This window comes from Eleutherodactylus coqui, chromosome 1, assembly GCF_035609145.1.
Source record: "Eleutherodactylus coqui strain aEleCoq1 chromosome 1, aEleCoq1.hap1, whole genome shotgun sequence".
Classification (NCBI taxonomy): Eukaryota; Metazoa; Chordata; class Amphibia; order Anura; family Eleutherodactylidae; genus Eleutherodactylus; species Eleutherodactylus coqui.
The window spans coordinates 233596123-233620459 of record NC_089837.1 but is presented as its reverse complement, the minus strand read 5'-3'; the positions used below and the strand labels follow the sequence as shown (position 1 = coordinate 233620459).

Genomic DNA, 24337 nt, shown 5'->3' with positions numbered 1-24337 from the left:
TCCTGCGTTTGCAATGGGAGGGGGCGGGATGGGGCAGAGCTAAGCCCCGCTCTGTCCTGTCCACTCACATTGCTGGCTGCGGACAAGGGGCGAGAGCTTAGCTCCACCCCATCCCACCCACTCCCATTGCAAACCGCTCGGAGGGGAGAGGCAGAGACCCAGTGAGGGGAAGGGAAGGGGGGAACTGCTCAGATCTGTGAAAATGCCGGCCGATATACACTCGTGTAAATAAGCCCTTAGATGTTATAGTTAATGCTGATGTACATTTACACAGCCTCTCATAGCCTTCTATGGAGATCTTTGGTGCGCAAAGGCAGAGAAAGATAAAGAAAGTTATATTACTTTGAATGCGTGCGTTTCACAAAAGGAGCCCTGAAGGCCTATTTGTGCTCATTTTGGGGGGGTTACAATTCATGCATACAAAATGCAGAGAGTAGAACCCATGAATTTCAAAAGGCTCATTCTCATCTCCTCATCTTGTGCGTGCATTTTGCAAGCATGCAAAAAAATAGAATATGCTGTATCTTTCCACGCATTTGAGCACCAAAGGTCTGCGCAGAAATATGCATGCAATGCACAACGGGATGAGCAGTACACTGTGCAAAAAATGAAACATTTGGAACTCATCAGGATAAAATGGCATTTAAATTGGGGTGTGTTCGTTGGCAGTGTGCAAAAAGCGAATACAAAAAGTATAGTAAAATGTATTACACTCGCCAAAAAGCCTCATTCACAGTGCAAATGTGTTGTAGTGAGGCATGCACAAAAATGCATACAACCGTGTAAAAGAGCCCTTTAATGTCATGTGATATGGTGTGCTTTGCTATCACAGTAGTTTATTTACACTTTGCAATAAGTTTTTTTGCATCAAGATAAGAGAACCATGTTTTTTTAATGGGTTAAAATAAGATAATCTTCTACGCCGTGCAATAAAAATCATTTGCTTCATCTGTAAAATGAATAGTAACAATGAAAAATACAAAAAAACAAGCCCTCTTATGGCTGTAATGACAGAAGGATAAAAAAAACTTATGACTCGTGAAAAGCCAGGATGAAAAAATCTAAATTGAAAGAAAACGAAAAATCTTAGGTTCTTAAGGAGTTAAAAACTTGAAAAGCACAGCAAAGTTCTAACTGTATGTATAATCATCATAAGAGGATTTCTGTGGCCTGCAGCAGCCATTATAAAGTGCCTGCGCTGTATGCTTCAGCTTACCAATATTAGCATATCTCTAATTAAAAGGAAACTATTTTTGTCAAATGTTTGTACGCTGATCATTGTTTAGACTGTATGACTGATTGTGTTGGTTACTCAGCTGCTAAAATGCATATGAGATCTAGCGCCTGATTATAAATAATCCTAAATAAACATTCTTCTCCAAAGGACTAGCTGCACAGATTTTCTGATAGTTTTGCTCAAATTATCAATTAAAATTGCATAATTCAGATAGTAAAGCCTGGGAGTTAAAATGAACTTAATGCTGATTTTAGTTCAATGCTCAGCGAGTGTTACAAACTGGCTAAGGCAACCCAAAGACATTATTTTGTGCTTCCAGATGGAGAAATTATTAATATTAATTGAGTCTTGGTGTGTTGAGGAGCCAAGAGCTTCTCTACTGCTTAGGAGGAAATCAGGATAATAAATAGTTGGGAACCCCTGGTAGCAATTTTTCATAAAGGACCAGGAGCTTCAAGTTAAAACTCTGGAAGGTTTCAGCAATTTTGGTGGCTTTATATGTACCGATCCTGTTCCTCTGGATATAATGGAAAGGGGGATTGTAGATGCTTTCCTATGCAAAATAAGAATAACAGGTGACTCATGTGTAGGGCTGGCCATTATATTAATAGGCTGTAATAAGCTGTTGCACTTACCATTAGGGGTTGAGTGCAACTCAACGTCAGATCAGCAGTAAAAGATGCCTGATTCTGAATGTCCTGATTCTCCTCATCCAAAATGTTCACAGGTGGCAGTAGGTAAGTATACGGAAGAAATACCGGTGGCTTTACTGGACTAATCTGCTGTGTCAATAATCAAGGAGATAGGCAGGCTTCATCTCCTTGATGATTAACATTGCAAATTGCTCCAGTAAAGTCACCAGCATTTCTTCGGAATAGGAGAAACTAGGCGTTTATGCATTATGCATGGGTGCCTTACTACAGGGCGCTGATGTTTTTTTAATGTAACGCTAGTTTAGAACTGTAGAATAGTAATGGGAATAATCTCATTTAATTAAGTCAAGGCCAACATATTCCACAGAATTTTACAATCAGGCAGCTGTAAACATACAAATCGAAATATTAGTAAGCATGCAAATATTTTTCTGTGTACTAAATGGCTGCTGTCGGTGGCATACAGTGAAAACCCCGATCTTCTGCTTTTGCATAACCAACAGTTCAATGGTGTAATTGTGTTGATCCACAGTGTACCAAAACTCCATAGGGCAAAATAAACCCCATGGTCATGGCTTCCTATTACAACGTAACTTTTATTAAGCTAATTAAAACACCTAAAGTTCATATTTAAAACAAAAGAAGAGTAGACGGCACTCACCAATGGATGACCAAATTCTGACCGCGGGTCTGTGTGATTAATGATGGTGCTCATCTGCTGGAGCACCTAAGTTCTCTCCTTATTAAGTTTACGGTGGCTGCTTCTTCTAAGAGCTCACTTTCCTTGCATGAAAGGCAATTGCCCTTTGGGGGATAAGAGATAAACACCCTTCAATTAATCAATGGAGAATGCAACAATTCTAATAGAAAAAAATGTATAAAAAAACTAAGGAAATCCCCAAAAATTCTCCAAAGTGTGGAATACTTTGGTGTGTATCTCCACTAACTCTATCCTCCTCAGAATCCTTGAGATCTTGTCTATGTTCCAGACTTGCAGGGCTAGTGACATAGACAACTCCCTCTAAGACATTACGTAATATAAAAACCTTATTGTATATTTACTAACTTTGATGCTGTATGTGAAGCCATTATGGCAACCTTATGCAACAGTAGTGTTTAACTATTTATCATTTGTACTCTGTATGAACCACACGTGCGACTTTAATGTTTCACACTATTTGAATTAATGATTTCTGCTGAGAGCTCAATAAAACAAGTTTAAAAAAAGAAACAAAATGTTAATCCACTTGACCTAAAAAACTTGAAAAAACTAAACCACTACAAATCATCAGGCTGATGAGGAATGAGGGCTGTGGGAACATGTTTTTTAGGAGATTAAGCTCATAGCAGAACCTTCTGAATAACATCATACACTGTTTCATAGTTCTTGGTCAAATTTTTGCATGCAAGCATGCCTGGATGTTTCCATAAGGTTTGCAATCGTGTGTTGTGGTTTTGTGATCATTAATAATGTTTTGTGTAATGCATGCTAAATGTTAACAGTTTGGGTATCAAGTGACTGTTATGCTATCATTTATGAGATATATTTGTAGCATGTTATGCATTGTCAAAAAAATCAAGCATCTAGAAGGAGTTGCAAGAATCAAATTAAACTTTCTATGTGTGATTGTAACATTGATATAAGTAAGTGATTACAATATCAGAGCAAAAGGCTAATTTATTGTGGAAAACTGAACACTTGAAGGGAGGCTCTAGTGCCCTGTTGTAAAGCCTGTAGCTTGGGTGCAAGATGTGATACGGGCAGGCATGGAGGCTGTAATACACTGTTGGGCTGCCTCTAGCTTGAATACAAGATGTGATACGGGTGGGCACTGAAGCTCTAATACCCTGTTGTACCGCCTCTACCTTGGATGCAAGATGTCATATGGGAGGGCATAGAGGCTCTAGTACCCTATTGTACCACCTCTAGCTTGGATACAAGATGTGATATGGATGGGCATAGAGGCTCTTGTACCCTGTTGTACCGCCTCTAGCTTGGATACAAGATGTGATATGGATGGGCATGGAGGCTCTAGTACCCTGTTGTACCGCCTCTAGCTTGGATACAAGATGTGATACAAGTGGGCATGGAGGCATACAGGTTCCATATGGTATCCTGTGGCATATCGGTCCAAAGTTGCTTCAACTGAGCCTTTAGATTGTGCAAACTCTCAAGCTGTCAAAGTTGGCATTTCAGATGTCTCATACATAAAAAAGGCAGAACATGTAGTGGGTGCTGTGAGATCAAATGTCCTTCAGCCAACTGCCTGGAAATGGTTCTGACAGACACAGGGACCTATAGCAATCATTCCATCTGTCTTGGGATGGCAGACAGCGAAACATTTGGAGCTGCTTGTGTTTGTCGAATGATCAGACAATCCTCCCTACTGGTGGTCTGTCGATGGTGTCTTGAAACCGCTCACCTTGTGTGTGTGCCCTCATCCATTCACTGGTCTGAACACCTCCTAACAGTCTGGTAAGAACAGTCCTGGTGGCGGGGAAATTGTTGATATGACCATCCAGCTTCTCACATTCCAATAATGCGCCCCTCTCAAACTCTGTTAACTGGGGACGAACTCTCTTCAATTTCTTCATAGTGGAATGTCAAGTGGTCAACAAACTCTACACAAGTGGAAAAAGAGGTTTGCTGCACACAAGTATCCCCTGAGAGGTTTTTGTAGGTCAATGATGGAACCATTTTTAGGGCCTCAGGTGGCAAGACCATTCAGCTAATCATGCTACCACTCTGATCATTTACATATTTGCGTGAGATGTAACTGCATGCTGGGTTTTGCAGCGAAACAACAACTCCTTCTAGATGCATGATTTTCATTTACAAAGAGTGTATATACTACAGACATCTAAATATATCCAAAGACTCCTGTAAAATGTGCTAGCAACCAGCAAGGCATCTTATAAATCTTCTTTTATTTTAATATAGGACTTGCAGAACCGCCAGTGATAAAAATAGGTTGGTTATTTTGTTTATTTTTGTTCTTAAGAGGAAAATCCGCAGTATTTAGTACAATCGATTATGATTAAAATCTGTAAAGTAGAATTAAGGTTAAGCTAGTGAAGTAGCCAACCTTAGATGCAGAGTAGGAAACCCCTATGATTGTGCATACCTATGTGAATGCATTGAGGTAGAAATGCGCTTTACACTGTAGGATAACTGTCACAGACTAGCTTTATAGGAGGCTCACAACATACTTGCTGTTGTCGGAAGCACGCCTTTTAATTATTCTGCCACGGTCAATCCTCACTACAGATCATGACTATTGCCCATATTATTATCTATAATATTGCTTGAAGGATATTTACAGTCAATTCTAGCCAAATGCATTTATGGCATATACGTGCAGTAAAAATGACATGTTAACTTTATTCTGTGGGACAATACAAATATGGCTATGCAAACTTTCTGTAGTTTTTGTTATGTTTTACTACTTTTAATACATTGGTGACATCTGATGTACATGTATGTTGGATGTGTGGATTTAGAGGCTCAGGAGATGAGCCTGCTTCAAAATCGGTGGGCTGTCTTAGATAGCCAACACCCAGCCGCAATTGTAGATCAGAGACAACTTAGATCACAACTGTTCAGAGACTATTGAGACTATTTAGCTCTCATGGCTGCCATGTATCTTGGCTTATTAAGCAGTGACTGAAGTACTGCAGAATATTGTATAAGCGATCAAACAATCACTAGTTCAAGTCCCATTTGGGGATTGTAAGAATCAGTAAAATACAAATAGTATTAAAAGTAAAATATAGTAGTAAATTATAATTAGTACAAACATTGTGAAGTTATAACAAAGTATAAGTTTAAAAACATCCCTTTCCCCATTTTCTAACATAGAAAAATCAAAACAAGAAAATAAATATATATTTAGTATCACTATGTAAAAGTCTGATCTATTAAAATAACACATTATTTATCTTGCACGGGGAACACTATAATTTTTTGGTCACCTGGTCTGCAAGAACAATTTTTATAGAATGCAATCAAAAAATTGTATGTACCCCATAATGGTACAAATAGAAACTACAAGTAGTCTCACAAAAACAAGCCTTCAAACAACCCTTCAAAAGGAAAATAAAAAAGTTATGGCAGTTGGAAGATGGCATGTCATTTTTGCTGCACCTTGAAGAATGTAGAAGCAATCACCGAAAAATTCAATTGCATTTTTCTATTTCACCCAATTAACATATTTTTAAACTTTTTCAGTGTGTTATGAGGTTCATTTAAGTGACCTTTCACACGGTAGAAAAGAGGCTGCACAACGCACCACAAGCCACTGTAAATTCTGCACCACAATCCACAGGCTACCTGCAGATTTTGATGTGGAATTGAGGTGTAATATACCTCAGCTGTCCTTGAAGTAGAAGGATTGTGATGGCAGGTTTGGATGCCTTCACTAGGTTTCTGGCTGTTATGCCAAATGTTTGACACCTGTCTAACCCCTTGATCCTGATTATAGCATCTAAAGGGGTTACATGGCTGGGATCTATGCTAGTTTAGATAAAGCAGCTGTAGATGGGCATCACCTGTGTTATATGTTACACATCTAACCCTTGCTGCATATGGTATACATCAAATGTTAGTCAGGAGGCACTTAAATTGCCCCTCCTGGCTGTCAACAAACTAAATCCTAATTTAGTTAAAGCAACCCTTCTGGCCTTGAGAAACAATGATGTCCGCACCAGCTTCTCCAACTACCTGATGTGCACTGTGCTTTGATTAACCAGTGCTGTTCACATAAGCAGTACTGGCCAGTCAGTGCAGCATGTAGTGTCTTAGGTCGGACTCATATGGGTGGATCGGATTCTGCATGCTTGAGACTTACAGCAGGTTCGGGCTGTGAGTCCAGCCGATGAGGCTTGCAGGTGGTCATGCACAATATAGTGCTTTCTTTTTTGTTTATTTGTATTGCCCACGCTGCGGTTTTGTGTAGACGCAAGTGCCTGCAACCCATACACATTGTTAATTGTGTATGGTTGGTGGGTCGGATGGCCTCCATTGACTTCAATGCAGACCGTCCATGCGGATTCCGTAGCAAAATAGAGCAAGCTGCGATTTTTTTTCCCACTCACGGAATACATAATTCGTATTCACGAGTGTTAACGAAAAAGTGATAATGCATGCCTTTCAGTGCTCACATTTTACCACAGATCGTCTGCGTGGACAGCAATCGCGGAATCCACAATACAAGCCCACCTGTGTGAGTCCGGTCTTAGACTACTAATGATTACTAAATTGCAGCGTGCATCAAGTAGTCAGAGAATCAGTGCAGCCATCTTTGTTTGTCCAGGCATGGAGGACCACTTTAACGAATATAAGGCTCTAATTTCTATGTGAAAAATTTATAAAGCAAGAATTAGGAACTTTTTAGTATTTTTTAACCTTCAATGAATGAGTTCTGCAAGATCCACCTTGAATATTTGGTTAAAATGTTTGAAGTGTACTTCCATCTTGGAGGTACACAGGCTAATATTTAATGTTGTAATATTTTAGTTGTATTATCTCCAGCCTCCTAATACTCTATATTCCCAGAAGCACAATCGCTGTTGCTACAATTAGGAACTATCAAGGTACAAAAGGGCAGCGGTGGAGTAATCAAAAGCCTTGCATGTACTGTGGTTTATGATTGTCATTTACAGCCATCTATAACTGCATTTGTAGCACAGGCTACAAACAACCTGTAGCCCATTTAGGGTCTTCAGCAAAGCAATGCAACATTCAGTTTCTGCTCCACTTCTGCTTGAAAATATAGCAAAAATGCAGATAATTTAATTATTTCATCAATTAGGCCTTTTGCACACAGCAGAGCCCTGTTTGTTGCGCCGTATGTCAGTACAAGCTCTATTGGGTATCATATATCCATGGTTATTCTTCTCTAGAAGCATTACTTATAGGGGAGGATACTTATGTACATATACTATCTGATGATGCATGCAATGATAAATAGACAGACAGATAGATATGATCGATAGATATGAGATAGATAAATAAATAGATACATAGATATGAGATAAATAAATAGATATGATATAGGTATAGATAGGTAGAGAGACAGATATGAGATAGATGTAAGATATATAGATAGATAGCTAAATAGAAATGAGATAGACAGATATGAGATAGATGGATAGATAGATAGGAGATAGATATGAGATAGATAGATAGATAGATAGATAGATAGATAGATAGATAGATAGGTGAGATAGATAGATAGATAGATAGATAGATAGATAGATAGATAGATAGATAGATAGATAGATAGATAGGAGATAGATATGAGCTAGATAGATAGATAGATAGATAGTTGGATAAATAGATATGAGCTAGACAGATAGATATGAGATAGATGGATAGTTAGGAGATAGATAGATACATAGATATGAGATAAGTAGATAGATATGAGATAGAAATGTAGATTGATAGCTATGAGACAGATAGATAGACAGATATATAGATAGATATGAGATAGATAGATAGATAGATAGATAGATAGGAGATAGATAGATAGATAGATAGATATGAGATAGATAGATAGATAGATATGAGATAGATAGATAAATAGATAGATATAGATGGGTAATATGAGATACGGCATATAGATAGATATATAAATAAATATGGGATAGATTGATAGATAGATAAATAGATACATAGATATGAGATAAATAGATAGATAGATAGATATGAGATAGATAGATAAATAGATAGATAGATAGATAGATAGATAGATAGATAGATATAAGATATATATGAGATAGATAGATAGATAGATAGAAAGAAAGATAGTTGGATAAATAGATATGAGCTAGACAGATAGATATGAGATGGATGGATAGTTAGGAGATAGATACATAGATATGAGATAAATAGATAGATATGAGATAGAAATATAGATTGATAGCTATGAGACAGACAGATAGATAGATAGATATGATAGATAGATAAATAGATAGATATAGATGGGTAATATGAGATATGGCATACAGATAGATATATAAATAAATATGGGATAGATTGATAGATGGATAAATAGATAGATAGATATGAGATAGATAGATAGATAGATAGATAGATATGAGATAGATAGATGGATAGATAGTTAGATAGATAGATAGGAAATATAGAGATAGATATGGGATAGATAGATAGATAGATAGATAGATAGATAGATAGACAGATATGAGATAGATAGATAGGTGGATAGATATGAGACATATATGAGATAGATAGATAGATATGAAATAGATAGAGAGATAGATAGATAGATAGATAGATAGATAGATAGATAGTTAGATAGAATTGGTTCCATTTTACTAACAAGTGAAACAGTTGAATGGAATGGTGGAATTATTTCAACGGCAAGATGTAAAGTATTTAAGTACAGTAATAAGAAAACAGCTGACACTACATAATATTCACTTCCTGTCATGTTCTATCATCAATCAAATAGCGCAATTAATATCAGCAATGGCACTTGCCAAACAATCTCTTAAACTGAATGCTATTCGTTACTTAGAGGAGATTATGAAAGCTAGCCACAGAGTGATAAATGGCTGCTAATGAAGATTATATGTTAAACATGTAAGATGTGACAATATACTAATGAAGGTGATATGTAAATGATGGATTGGTGATACAAAGAAGTTACAGTAGTGTTTTCTTAATGAATATATTTTGCACATCATAATACCCTATGCATTTTTAAATTGCTTTAGTATAATCTTCACTGCACAATATGTGCTAAGGCGATATTGGCACTGCTGAATGCAAGGTGCGTCCATGATTCTCAGGTGCAACTAACATCGCACAACACAGCTACACTTCGTCCATGGGCTCTGCGATGTCCGGGACACCACACATTATATAGCCTATTCTCATGCAACACTCACACAACATGGGACATGCAGGGAGTTTTTCAAACTCAGATCATTGGTCTCAGTAAAAAACTGCAAGTGTGAAAGAACCCATTCAAATGAATGGGTTCTTTTTCCATGTGAATTCTGCTTGTCTCAGACAAGGAAAGAACTCGCACAGAATTCTTGCCCATGTGAATATAGCCTAACATGCATGGTGATAGGATCTTCTACTGATCCTTATATAAAAATGCAATGACCTTATTTCAGATCACATACCTTAGTCATACCTATCCTTTTCTTCACTCAGGTGAAAAATTCAGCTTGCATTAGCCCTGTATTTAAATATCCTGGCCAAGGTAGAATGGCTTGTTGACACCATCTCTGGCACACAGGACCTGGGGCACAGGCCCATCCAACCCTCCTTTGTTATGCCCCTGGCATTGTTAAGCAATTAAGTCCATAAGTAGTATATAGAAGGATTCAGCCTAGCTGTACCTCTCCTGTTTAACCACTTCAGGACCACTGACCAACTATAAACATCCTATGGTTCTGAGGTATGTAGGAAGAAGGTTTGAAAGTCCGCTGCTATCAGCTGTTTCTGATAGATGAAGCTGCTGGTAGCTGCCTTGAAAAGAGTTAGCGCTGATTGTGTTAGTTAATTGTTTAGGTGCTGTGATCAAAGCTGACCACACATCTAAACAGTTAGTGGGAGGAGAAGACCCCTTTCCCTATCCCATCGACACCCCCTGCAGCATGATCAAGGTTGCCGATGGGCTGGCTTGACATTCTGGAGCCTAGTAAAAGCAGGGTTTGAAAGGCAAAAATCACTATATACTGCTATATTGAAGTATTGCACTAAGTAGTACGAGCGATCAAATAATTGCACGTTCTAGTCCTCAGTGGGGACTAAATACCTGTAAAAATAATTTAATACATTTTTTTAACAGTTTAATTTTTTTATTTTTTTTTTTAAAGTTAAAAGTTCAAAAGAAACTCAACCAAAAGTTTTAAAAATAAACAATAAAAAAACATGTACCTGGTATCACCATTTACATAAAAGTTTGAGCTATTAAAATATCACAATATTTATCCCGCACAGTGAAGGTAGTAAGTAAAAAAAAAAGGCCGAATGCCAAAATTGCGATTATATTGAATACCAGCTTCCAAAAAATTTGAATATAAAGTGATCAAAAAGATGGAAGCACCCTGCAAAAAATGGCCCCTCACGCAGCCCAATCAATGGAAAAATAAAAAAAGTTACAGATCTCGGAATATGGCAATGGAAAGCAATTTTTTTAAAGAAAAAAATGTATTTACTTTTTAAAAATAGATGTACATTAAAAAACCTATATTTATTTGGTATCGCTGTAACTGAACTGACCCATAGAACACAGCTTATGTCATTCTTATGACAGAAACTGTGAATGCTGTAAAAACAAAACCTACCAAAAATGGTGCAATTGCATTTATTTTTCATTTCTCTACACTTTTTTTTTTAAGTATTTCTGTATATTTTAAGATATATTAAATGGAACAGTTAAAAAATACAACTCACCCCGCCAAAAAATAAGCCCTCAAAATTAAAAAGTTATGACTCTTGAAAGGCGGGGACAAGAAAGAGAAAATAAAAATGTGATAAAGCTCTGGTCCTAAAGTAATTAACTATCATAACACCTAATGAAACCTAATTATATTTCATCATCTAATTAGAATTATATTTACATCTTCATCTCCTTTAACCTAGCCTAAATGAATAAGTATAATTGAGATGACTATAAACTATTGATTTTGGAATTTGAAAGCATTTTAAGGCCTCGTTCAGATGAACATGGTTTACACGCTGTTACAACAAAAGTGACGGATTGGCTAGCAGAAATGTTTAAAACTCCTTCCATATATAATTACTGTGCATTAGGAACTGAAAATGGCTTCCGGCGGATAGTAGCTAGAATTATTTACTAAATCAAGTGCTCTAGCAATTGGAAATTGACCACATTAAGGACTTGTGTTTCATCCTGTCGTAAGCCACATGTTAGCCAAACCCCGCTGATTTGTGGCAGCCAATAGCTGGTAAGATAGCAGTATTCACAACAAAATCCTCAGCCGTTGTCCACCGCTGGTGGCTGCAGTTTGACTGAATGCAGTTTACTGCAGCATGGAACCCTACCCTAAATCTGTATAATTTAAAGATAATCATTTGCTAATTAATGCTTTGATATACTCATTTCAGGTGGGATACAACCAATGACAAGAAAAGGTAATGAACTTGCTGTGTTAAATCTTTTTAACCTACTTATATAACCAACTATTTTTACCATTTGGATAGAATAACAAGACGTCTTCACCGAGCTTAAACCTGTTTTGTGAGCTTACAAAAGATGGTCAGCTTTTCTTCTAGAAACTACAACACTGAATATGTTTGGGTCACTTTGTACAGTAGACATGACCAGCGGAGAACGACACAAACTGTTTGTGTTCTTGGGCATATTTGATTTCACTTTCACCGACTAAAATACTGGCAATACATATTGATAGGTGTGAAATATACGAAACAGAGAAGTTACAACGTGCAGAGATGAGGAGTATCGCAACTTACATTTTTTTTCTAACAGGTAAATTTACTGCCTTGTGGTTTTTATTAGAAAGGATCTAATGGTAGCATCAATCTACCATAGTCAGTCAATTTGTACAGAAAGCTGGTCTTCAGCATGACAGCAATAATACTAGTTATCAACTAATACGGCTTCATTACAGACTACCATTGATAGATCATGGGAATTGTGATATCTGTATGAATGAACCACTTAATGTGGAAATAGGCTCGCTTTATAAGATTATTTCTTTCTTCCTTTTCACTAAACAATACTATGCCTTATGTACATTTCGTAACAATTTTAGAAAAGAAGAGTTCAATATTCTAATCTTATAGCAGCTAAAATGTTTAAATTAGAAATGATTTATTTCGAATAGAGTTAGTAGATCACCTTAGTACACAAGAGGTATTAACAACAATTATCTTATTGACAAATAATAACAGTTTGATTATCTTTTCAATAATATATGCTTATGGCTATTGTCTTAAGGCATGAGAGCCACAAGTATTCTACCCTCCTTCTAGGTAAAATTACAATCAACCCATGAGTCTATTCAACAGAGAAACCCCTTCAATTGACAACTTCTGGCAGTTCAAAATTTAACTTGTAAATCATCAGTGACATATACTATACCTATATGCATACAAACATTTGTGTGTGTGTGTATATATATATATATATATATATATATATATACATATCACTTAATAGCAGGGCGATAGCAAGAGTCCTGTCTCTAAATTGCAGGGGCAGCAGCCATACTAATCTTCCTTCTTCAAAAACAATTGTAGTCCACTAGTAGGTCAGTCAATGTAGAAGTCGTCAGTATCACAATCTTTGTCTCTCAGTGACAATAGTAACAGCCAGCCTATCTGTCCTTTTCTAGTGCAGTTGTAATCCACCATAAGGTTATATGATGCGGAGAAAGATCGCCAGTAGCAATAATCCCGTTTTTTCCCAATATATCTGTTGAGTTTCCTGTGCAGAAGTAGAGGTCAACAGCAAGAGTGCAGTTCCCCAGTAGTGAAATTCATAGGGAAACAGTGAGTACAGCCTGTAGGGCAGAAAGTCAAAAAACCGAAGTCCCTCTGTAAAGTATGGTCCAATGGATTAATGAAGGGGGCTCTACATTATCAAGCCTAATGTCATAGTTCACATCAAAGTTAGGAGATCGATGACGATTTTCAGATGCTGCACGATTAGTAGGTCTCCTCTTTTTTATCCCCCTCTCCAAAACCAATCTGTGATGTCCATCATGAGCCACCACAACTTGACTGTGTAGTCTCCAACTCTAAGACCTGCAAAACAGGGCTGTATCATCTTCTCTTCCTCTGATTGGTTTATGGCTTAAGAGCGTAGGGTTAACCCAACTGAGGTTGATGACTCAGAGTCCTCTTTCTGGACATTAGAGCTGCAGCCAGGACCCAGTACTTAATCACAATGGTGGATGATTGGATGGGGACAAAACAGTGGATAATCTCTTTCTGGAGTTCTTTTTCATAGCATCATTTTTGTTTGTAGTATGATATTTAAACTTGGGTAACAAATACTGGCTGTGAACCAAAATTGTCACCAAAGTCACAATCCATAGGCTGTGAAACCAACCTATCAACCACATAGTATATACAGATGCAGCAAATTTTAGCCTGATTTTGATAACATTCTGTGACTAGTTATTTAACCCATTAAAAAACTAGTGTTCTGTTATCTTAACACAACGATATCCATCGTAAAGCAATTAAAAGTGTGGAGAAACTACAGCACTGAAAGGCATCCTAGCATATTAAAAGGCATGTTAAACTCTGATACATCCGTAAATCTGCACAGTTATGTTATGTTCAAGTGAATGACAATTTTTTTACTATACGTCTGGCAATATTGATGACTCATGAAGACCAGGATGAAAATAATGTTTACCGATAAGAGTTCTTGGCAAATACAGTAGACTATTTCTTTAAAGAAGGCTAGGTGGCCTCCTGGCATCACTCTTTAACATTTGGTTTACTGCTTGGCCATTAACAGCTTTGATCAGCCAAGCAAGCCTAAATGAATTCCTTGTTATTTTTCCACCATAAACCCCTTATCATGTTTCTCTTGCTCAGCGGTATAAAATTTAACAAATATACTAATACTATGACATGAGGTCAAGCGAGAAAGGCATGAGAAAATGAGGCGTTTTGTGAATGCCAACAGCATAATGAGGGATCTAATAATAAAATGCATGCTCTAAAAAATATACGGCCGCTACATAATGTAATAAACTTTTCACAAACTGCTCAGTTGCCACGGCAACAAAGATTAGCCCAGCAGCCTCTACATCCTGTCATTTTTTTCTGAATACTAGCTGGTAATATTAGGATTTATTAACAATGTGTCACATTGATAAGGATAAATTGCGTGTTTTACTCTGGGCATGTAAGTCTTCTTTAAAATGAGATCCTCTTTATTAACTTAGCAATATAATATGATGTGATTACCCGAAATTAAAGCCATTTGTCATAAAGAGATGACATATCAAAACACTCAATGGAAAAAAAATGGACTTTTAAATGCATTTCTATTATTTCCATTGTGCTTACATTCAGTGGTCCTTTGCCGTTTAAGAGAACGTCTGATTACTAAGATAGAAGCAGTGACTCTATTGACATGTTGATACAATGACTGTAATACCTAACCATGTAATTTACAAGGTTTTAATGAATAGATTTATTATTAGATACTATTTTGTAAATATTTTGGTCACCAGTTGGGAGAAATACAGAAAGAACTTGCTTACCATTGTATGACTATATTTAAAAAGGGTGTCCCATGAAGAATACTGTTTCTTGCTAAATCAAGCCCATAATTATAAACATTTTTTTGTGTTCACACTACTGAAAAGAATTGTTAGGTTCCTTTTACTTGAGATAGAATTTGTCCTTGTGAACATTTCTGCGTTACAATGCAATGTTATCCCTATGAGGGTGAATTCCACACCTGTTATAATCTACGTATCTTTACTTCAAATTGCAAGATTCAATTGTAGCCTACTTTAGCATATTTCTATCTTTCTGTATTCAGATTGACACATACGCTGCAGTATAGTATATATTTGGTACACAACTTCAAATTGTAAATGGCTTTGAATTTTGGTGCAGATATGCAGCGAATTTCATCTCTTCACCTCTTTGAAAAATTTGCAGTGAATCAGCTTACACCCGTACATTTTTTTGGCCCTCATTGGGTGGATGGGGGCCTATGGGACCTTTCACATGAAACAGAATTAGTCTGCACGGAGATTTCTGTGTCACAATGTTATGTCTATGGGCCATGAAGTCTGCACCATTTAGATGTAATTCCGCTGTGGAAAAACTTTCTGTTACAGAATTCAGGATGTCTTGCGGAATTGTTCCTGTGGATTTTTAACATATAGGAGACATAATTTGCAACTAAAGCAAGAAATTCCACAATTCTGCAGTTAAAGACTCAACAAAATCCGCACTAGTTGACAAAATCTGCATCAGCCCTGCAGACAATTACATCGCATGTGAAAAGGTCTTTAATTCTTTAACAGAACTAAACAGCAAAATGCACATTAAAAACAGGCAACCCAAAATGCAATACAGAATAACAAAAATGAATAAATTCTAAAAAAACGGATCTCTCTGTATTGGTTCCACATTTTCATGAGCAAGTGTGAATGAGCTCTTACAGTTCAGCTGCTTTCAAACATAGCATAGAGAAAATGCTGAATTTCCATAGTGGATTTTGCTATTGGTATTCTCCTTCACATGGAGCAGAAAGTGAATGCTACGAACCTCCAGTGTTTTGGAAAAAAGCTGCAAATTCTAAATCTATAGCATGCCTATTTATGCTGGGGATTTCAACCCTACCATTTAGGTGCTGATTTGCCCACTGCAGTTTTTTGGCATATTTGCTATGGGTTTTCTGATGTGGAAAGTCCATAGCCAATATGCTATGTATAAAGCCAGCCTAAGGCCCTACAGTCCGATGCTATACATGGCCGAAGCCCCTCCCACCTGTAGTGGCCAATGGGTTGGCTGTATGTGGCCAGCCACATCATATGGCTTTGTCATTAAGATGCCAGCACAGACAGCATTTCTCCAACACAAAATGCTGGTAGAACTCTGTTCTTTGCCTGTCAGCCCCTAAACTTGCCATTATAAACAATACGAAGGGTCTGGGTGCTACGTGATCATCAGTGTTTCGCCGCCTGCGTTTTGCATTGTACTGGCATCCTTACAATATCTCATGGGTTGACACACCTGTTGTTTAATAATTGTGCTAGCTGTTAAGAACAACCTGGAACATTTTTGCACCTAGTTTTTTGCTTTCAGTACTTTTTAAACATTTGAAATTCATGGACAGATTTTTGCAGGATGTTCCCGGATTAATTTATTCATCTACTTATGCATCCATATGATTTCATTTTTTTTAAAGTTTATTTAAACAAGTCAAAATGTTGCAGTAAACATATTCATGTAATGTATTCCTGTCATTGCAAAGCTACTAAATATTTTTTTCATATAATAATCTAAATATTTTGTTTTCTGGTTATTACTATTGGTCAAAACACAATGCCTGACCATCACCCGAAGATTACAATGTGTAAGGGTATGATCACCTAAGGTATAAATACTGTTGATTTTCGGTGTAGCATTTCCACAAGGAAAATCCGCAACATTTAAAGTACAGCCATGCAGATATAACTTAAGCAGTCTTATCCATGGGTGGAAAAAATCCATAGTGAATGCACAGCAAAATTGACACATGGTGTGGATTTTAAATCCGTAGCTTATCAAGTCGTATATACGGTGGATTTGCCGTTGAGGACAATACACTACTTGTGTACTTGTAGCCTAAATCGAGCATTATACAGATATAGCAGACACTAGATATGTATGAAGCAATTTAGCAGGCAATAATAGCTCTGCTGTTCATTCTGCATTACAATGAAAGGGTATTATTTATTTTTTCATTCATGCATTATTTTTGCATTCCTTATTCTTTTTTGTTTAGCTCACTATTAGGTGTGTTATCTTATTAGATTTTCTTTCTTCTTTTTTTCAGTTGTTCATATAGACCGTGAAGAAAAGCTTGAAAAATTACAAGTTAAGACTAGATCAAAACGTAAGAAAATTCCAGAATATAGCTAATTAATCATTTAGTAGCATTCTGTTTAATGTGTTTAGAACTCTATGCATTGTTAAGTGTTTGTTTAAATGAATCTGTATTTATTATTGAATGATTCTAGGAGTGAAACTCTTCTTTGAAGCCGCTTCAACTATTAGCGATACATTAGAAAATTGCATTATAGGTTGTTCCCTAACATAATGCTATTATCAGAATCAGTTCCTTTATAAATTGGAATGCTTTTAATAATACACCTACAGGGAAATCAATTTGTAAGCTATTTTACAGCATTTTTTCTCAGCCCCTGTAGACTTAATAAAGAAAATAGTTTAAAAACAAAATACCTTAAGGGCTCATACGGCTGTGACAGGCTCCACAAGTGGAATACCGCAGCGGGGTCCATCACGGCGCCTCCCCCAAAGACCCCATGCTTAGTGGAAGTATAACATGACGGCTGGCTTCCATAGACTACAATAGAAGCCGGCTGCGCGTATTAACACGGCAAATAGGACATGCCGCGGGTTCTTTAACGCAGCGGAATTCCACGGTGGAATTCCGCAGTGTGAACATTCAGCTATTAGGGTCAATAGAATCTGATAGCTGCGGGGCAATGCTGCGGATTTCTGCCCGGTTTCATGCGGTGGAAATCTGGCCGTGGGCATTAGCCCTGAGGGACCTTTCATACAGAGCGGAATATTTTGCAACAATGTTGTGGAATATGCTGTCCTGTGAAATATGCATCCCCAAAATCCGCACTGCTAATGTTGCAGAATTGAAAATAGCAGAATCATGCCATCAAATCTGCATTAAAGTCTGTAGTTAGCAGTGCGGATTTTGGTGCAGAATTCAGGGATGGTATAATCCACCATGCCATTGACAATTATTCTGTCCTGGGTGAAAGGTCACAAAAGTGTTTTGTTTTTTTTTAAATTTAAACCCACCACCCAAAACTCGATCTCTTAAATTGGAAACAAGACTTCCCATATGACCGTTTGACACTTTGGTAAGAGGTCATGTGACCTGTGATGTCATCGGGTTTTCCCGTCCCAGTAACATCCCATGAACAGGTCACCTGGCCTTTGTTTTGGAGCCTCTTATTGGCTGCAGCAGTCACATGGGTAAACAACAATGCAGTTAATGTAAACAAAGACCAGCCAGAGGAGGGAGACCAGTAACGGAAGCATCACCTCCTTCCCTTTTTCATCCATACAACCTATTTAGAACTACATTCATATGAGCGTGACTCTCATATAAGTTCTGTGCATTGTGAGACGCACAAAATGTGTGCAAATAAGAACTCCATTGTTTTGAATGGAGTCCTACACATGAGCGATTTCTTCCCCCAAAAAATATATGCCCTATTCTTCACATCCCTCGGAATACACGGCACATTGTTTTCAATGGGACAGACAACGCATTGCATGCCGTGCAAAGTGATATTTTCCATTGAAATCAATTGGAAACACTTGTCGATCTTCAGACGCACGTGAAACAAGCACCGGAGAATTGCAATTTCAGAGGAGTAATGTGAGGTGTTTTTGCATGAAAAACACCTTGCATCCATTAATAAATGCACATTGGCAAGCGCAATATCGAGCCGGGTTTCTTTTTTTGTGGTAAAAAATGCTAAACATTAGCTGTAGGTCAAAGGAAAATATGAAAAATCCCTACTAATTCCCACTCAGCTCTATTGATGGAAAATAAAAAACATTATGATTTTTAGAAAGTGGGAATGCTAGAAGTGCAGAATATAACCTAGACGCAGAAGCATCACTGACCCTTGGTCATGAAAGGGTTACTGTATTGTACAGAGTTGCACCCACTAACCTAGCATTATTACCTGCCTTAATGTGAATGCCAACACATATTTAAGAGTTTTTGGCATTTGCTCAAGTCTGAATAAATAGTTGACGATTTCACATTCACAGTTGCCAACAAAATATTGATTTATATAAGCCTAAGATAAGTATAATTAGTTCTGTATAATTTTTAGGACAAAACACCATATTGTTGTTATTTTATTCACATAGCTTACCAGAGCTAAACTACAAACTGACCCAGCTAGTCTGCAGGAGTAAACACCTTTCTTCCAGTTTGCTGAGCCATGTTTAGGGGCTCCTACACACTTGTGTTTTTCTCGCGCGTTTTTTTCACGCGATCGTCAATGGGACTTTCTAATGTTAAAAACGCAGCGCACAAAAATTGCAAAGCACAAACTTGCGATGCGTTTTTAACATTACAAAGTCCCATTGACAATCGCGTGAAAAAGACGAAGCAATATCGCGTGAAAAAAACACGCAAGAAAAATGCAAGTGTGCAGTAGCTCTAAGTAATATAAAATTCTGATACAAAAAGTTTCTAATTAAGGTTTTTTTATATTTCTATTTGGAACCTGTCATGCAGGACGGTATACTCCACCACAATGTTGCAATATATGCTCTCCTGCAGTATATTCAGCCCCAAAATCCATTCTGCTAGTGTTCGGATTTTAGTGTGGAATTGGAAATAGCAGAATCCTGCCGCAGTTAGCAGTGTGGATTTTGGTGTAGAATTCAGGATCAGTATATTACGCAAGCTGTTGTGGAATATTCCATTCCGTGTGAAAGGTCCGCTATGGAGAACATTAGACATGGTATTAGTTATATAAACTTATAAGACCTAATGGGCAGAGTTATTTCCCAACAATACATAGGGCTCCTCCAAGCTAGTAACTCAGTTCTTTGAGCAAATGATTGTTGATGCATGCGAGAAACAGACAAGTAGACAGTAGCCATTATAACTGTAAATTGTAATTTTTCATTTTCAGTTCACCATAAAGACAGGCCAATAAAAGCAGAAAAAGTCGAAAAGCCAAAACACAAAGGTATGTATATACATAAATATAAGGTAACATTTTGTAAATGTCAGTATCACTTGAGAAGGATCCTCTCTTGTCTGCCTTCTGGCTTTATCCATATGTAAATATCACATAGAGGTGCGTCTCCCAGGAGCAGCTATAGAGAGCAACTTCCTGATTTCAGAATGTCAGCTCTACATAAACTAATGCCAAGCAAATTAATTTTCCTTTGAAATGAACTGGGGAATGAAATGCCAGTCTTGGACATTTTCAACTGATCGCTTTTTCATTTCAAGAAACACTCCAGAGTTTTTTTTAGAAATGCATCACAACATTAGTGACCCCTATTGTGAAGAATCTAGGTCTGTAGCTTATTCCCTCCAGAGTCCAGACTGGGTATTTGCAGTTTTCTTCCAGCCTTCAGAACACATGACCAGAACTCTGACAGCACTCTGTGTCATGCAGTTAATGGGTCAGCTTTATGTCAACTGCCATAAAAAAAAGCTATCTTTCATACCCATCGTAACAAACACCACTATCCACTCAAAACCCACCCGTTATCAAGAAACTTTGGAGAGGTGGAGTGAGAGGTACACAATAGCAAAAAAATAACAAAAAAATCAGCAAAATAAAAAGTAATTGCACAGCATTAATAAATTTCCCCCACAGTATTTCTTTATGGCAGTTGAAATAAATCCGAACCATTAACTGTAGGAAACATAGCAGACTAGAAAGCGCTGGTCATGTGACCTGGTGCTGGAAATTAAAGCGCAGAATACATAACGAGGAGGGAGTGAGCTACAGAACTGGATTCTTCCCAGCAGAGGCCATTTCCTTAAAGGGATATATATATATATATATATATATATATATATATATATATATATATCCTCCCGTACTCTGAAATCACTCCAGCTCTGTTCCTTCCCGAATCCATAACTTGAGGCTACTGCACCACAATATAACATTTACACCAATGTCTCCAACATATATAGAAGGAGCATCGGGGCCTGAGTGCAACTGTTCTTCTGCACTCCCTATAGCTATGTCTCATTAGTCTGCATATAGTATTAGAGATTAACACTATTAATAATTTTATTTGCAGAATACATGGAGGGTTTGCGCAGTGTAGGAAGTCTGTCTGATACATTCTGAGGGCTCACTCACACGGGCGCTGATCCGCCCGTGTTTCTGCACAATATGATGGCTGCACCGCGTGCGGAGGACTCTCTGCATGACTGGCTCCATTGACAGCCATGTGTTCTTTCTTCCGGGTGGTGCGGAGAGTCATCCGCACCTGCAGTACAGTGGTCTTATTGTGCAGATACACGGGCGGATCGGCGCCTGTGTGACTGAGCCTTTAGCCAAAAGATGCTTCCCTCTCTGAGTGATATCAGAGAGGAAAGCATCATTTGGCAACTTCTTTTGTAGATCCCTGTAAGGTGTAGCCATGCTATTTCCTATGGTGGTAAAGACCTACAGTATACAAAGCACCTTGGAAACTTGTAACTGGGAAACTAGATTAAACAAATTAATGGCCTTGGAATCATACACACATTAGGTTCAGTGTACTAATTCTGAAACTTTCCCAGAATTTACCTTTGAGAAAAACATAACTGTACTAAATCCTTCTTAGGGAGCCTTCACACGAGTGTGTGCGTGTGTGCATATAGGTGCGTACATATGTGCGCACCCATGTACACGCAAAAACACGCGTGTATGCAGGTGCGCATTGCCTTAAATCGAGCCGTGGCTGCTGCCGGCGGCTCCATTGAAGGCAATGGTATTCCAGCACCCCTTAATTGTTTTTCAGGGAAGAAAAAATAAAAAATATAAGCTCTTCCCTGTAAAACAACCATTTAAGTATAAAAAAAAAAAAATAAAATATATATATATATATATATACTTACCTGTCTGACGCTGTCGTGTCCCCCTCGGGGATGAAGAACACTTCTGCCACATGTGGCAGATATTTTTTGTACCTACATGGGGTATAAAGAATTCCCTTTTGCACCTGCAAAAGATAGGACAGCATTTAAAAAAGCGGGCATCGCATTGCACGAAAGGTGGTTTTCGTGCGATTGGATGCAACTTAAATAGACATTTTGGATGCAACTTAAAATACATCACCTAGAAGTGCTGTCCAGCTCTGGCGCGTCTTTTCTCCTGGTCCCCGGCATTTCTTTATTGATCTTCTTCATTTCTTCTGGCCGGGGATTAAAAATTCCCCGCCTCTTGGAAGCGCTGCCTCTGATTGGCTGAGCTCTGTGAGTAATCACAGCCATTCATTGATTGAATGGCTGTGATTGGCAACAGTGCTCAGCCAATCAGAAGTAGCACTTCCAGGAGGTTGGATTTTTCAATCCTCGGCTAAAAGAAATGAAGAAGACCAGGGGAGAAGACGCACTGGAGCCAGACAGCTCTTGTACGTGATGTAGTATTTAATTTTTTTGTGCAGCTAGGGCTTATTTATTTTCAGGATAGGGCTTAGATTTCAATTCCCTCCTAAAAAAAACCCCTTGCAGCAGGGAGTCTGCTCATCACTGACAGTGCTGTAACAGTGTTCAGTGATGAGGGGACTCCCTGCAGAGATGAAGGAATGACCTGCCACAGAACATGCTCCTCTGCCACTGCTGTGACAGTTGTGGCAGGGGATTTCTTCATCCCCGCCGGGAGTCCCCTCATCACTGAGCAGTGTGACAGGAGGGTACTCCCTGCAAGGATAAAGGAGTTCACTGTCACAGCAGGGGCAGGGGAGTGTGATCTTCTCCCTATGTCTTCAATGGGGCCCGCGCTGTTGCTGCCGGCCCCATTGACAACAAAGGGGAACCCCTGGATGTGACATCATCCGGGGGTTTCACATTCGAGGATAGCGATCCTCTCTCTTTGCTTCCAATGGGGACGCAGTATTTATGTGCGATTTTTAGCTTCGGTCACGCGTTTTTTACACATGCATCGCACAATTTATTTATGGCGCCTATTTATGCGCTAAAAAATTGCTCGTGTGAGCAAGCACTTATTCAGATTTTTTATGTGGGAATAGTTAAAAAAATTACCCTACATGTAACATATAATACAACATGTCGTCATATTTCATGTAGTTGTATGTAAGGCCACATTAAATCACAGTCCTATACAGTGTCCAATAAATACCTGCATACAATACCCACATAATACTAGGAAGTGTCCAAATAACAGGTCACCCAGAAGAAATCCAAATATGTGTGAAGAGTGAAAGTAAAATGGTTCTGTATTTAAACATTAATGACCTATCCTTAGGATTGGCAATCTATGTTTGATTGGTAGGGGTCTGACCTCTGAGACTGATGCCAAGGAAAGGTTACTTTAATTATTTACACAGGTACAGCAGCTCATCTATATGAGTGACTATGCCTTGTACTGCAGTTTGTCCCATTTGAGTAAAATCAACCACACCAATCAAGCAATGATGATTGCCAACTGAGGTTAAAGTCCTAGAGAACTGCTTAAGGTCTCTTTCCCATGGGCGATGCGTTTTTACGCTCTACTAATCAGGGCTAAAAATCCCATAAGGAAGAATAGCCGTGATCAAGTCCCGAACTCAACTTGCATTTTCTCGTCCATTCACAAGGGCAGCTGCGGCGTAATGGCAAAAAAAACGGCTGCAGTGTGGAAATCCCTTTGTTGGCAGAAATCCTAATGCTTAAATAGAGGCAGCTGCCTTCTTTTCCTAGCCTGGAATGCAACTAAACTCCCCCCCTCTCTTTTTTCAGCTTTCATAGGAGTCGATAGAAGCTGCCAGCGTATTTTGTCCAAAGATAGAGCAAGACCTATCTTTTCACGCACCGTATAAAATCGGTCGCTGTTTTCGGTTGCCAAAGTGCAATTTTTGCTGACGCTATTTTTTTAGGTGCCTAAAAATTCGCTTATTTGAATGAATACATTGGAATTCATTGCTTCAGATGGTTGTGATTTTTTGACGCACCTACAATAGTTGGGTATAAATGGTCGTGTGAATAAGGCCTTA

At 38.1% G+C, this 24337-nt stretch overlaps 1 protein-coding gene across 26 annotated transcripts in view; it reads left to right on the top strand.

Annotated features, from left to right (window-relative positions):
• The window catches only part of TRDN (triadin), a 630780-nt gene that overhangs the window by 76248 nt on the left and 530195 nt on the right, over window positions 1-24337 (top strand). For 24 of the 26 annotated variants that reach the window (XR_010793132.1, XM_066606567.1, XM_066606627.1 and 21 more), the window contains 4 exons: window positions 4832-4861; window positions 11999-12025; window positions 17433-17492; window positions 20302-20358. Coding sequence is in view for 25 of the 26 variants with exons in the window: in XM_066606567.1 (XP_066462664.1) it covers window positions 4832-4861; window positions 11999-12025; window positions 17433-17492; window positions 20302-20358 (174 nt within the window). In the remaining variant the exon portion in view is untranslated. The remainder of the gene's footprint in view (window positions 1-4831; window positions 4862-11998; window positions 12026-17432; window positions 17493-20301; window positions 20359-24337) is intronic. The other 2 variants (XM_066606533.1, XM_066606610.1) reach the window with 2 other exon arrangements.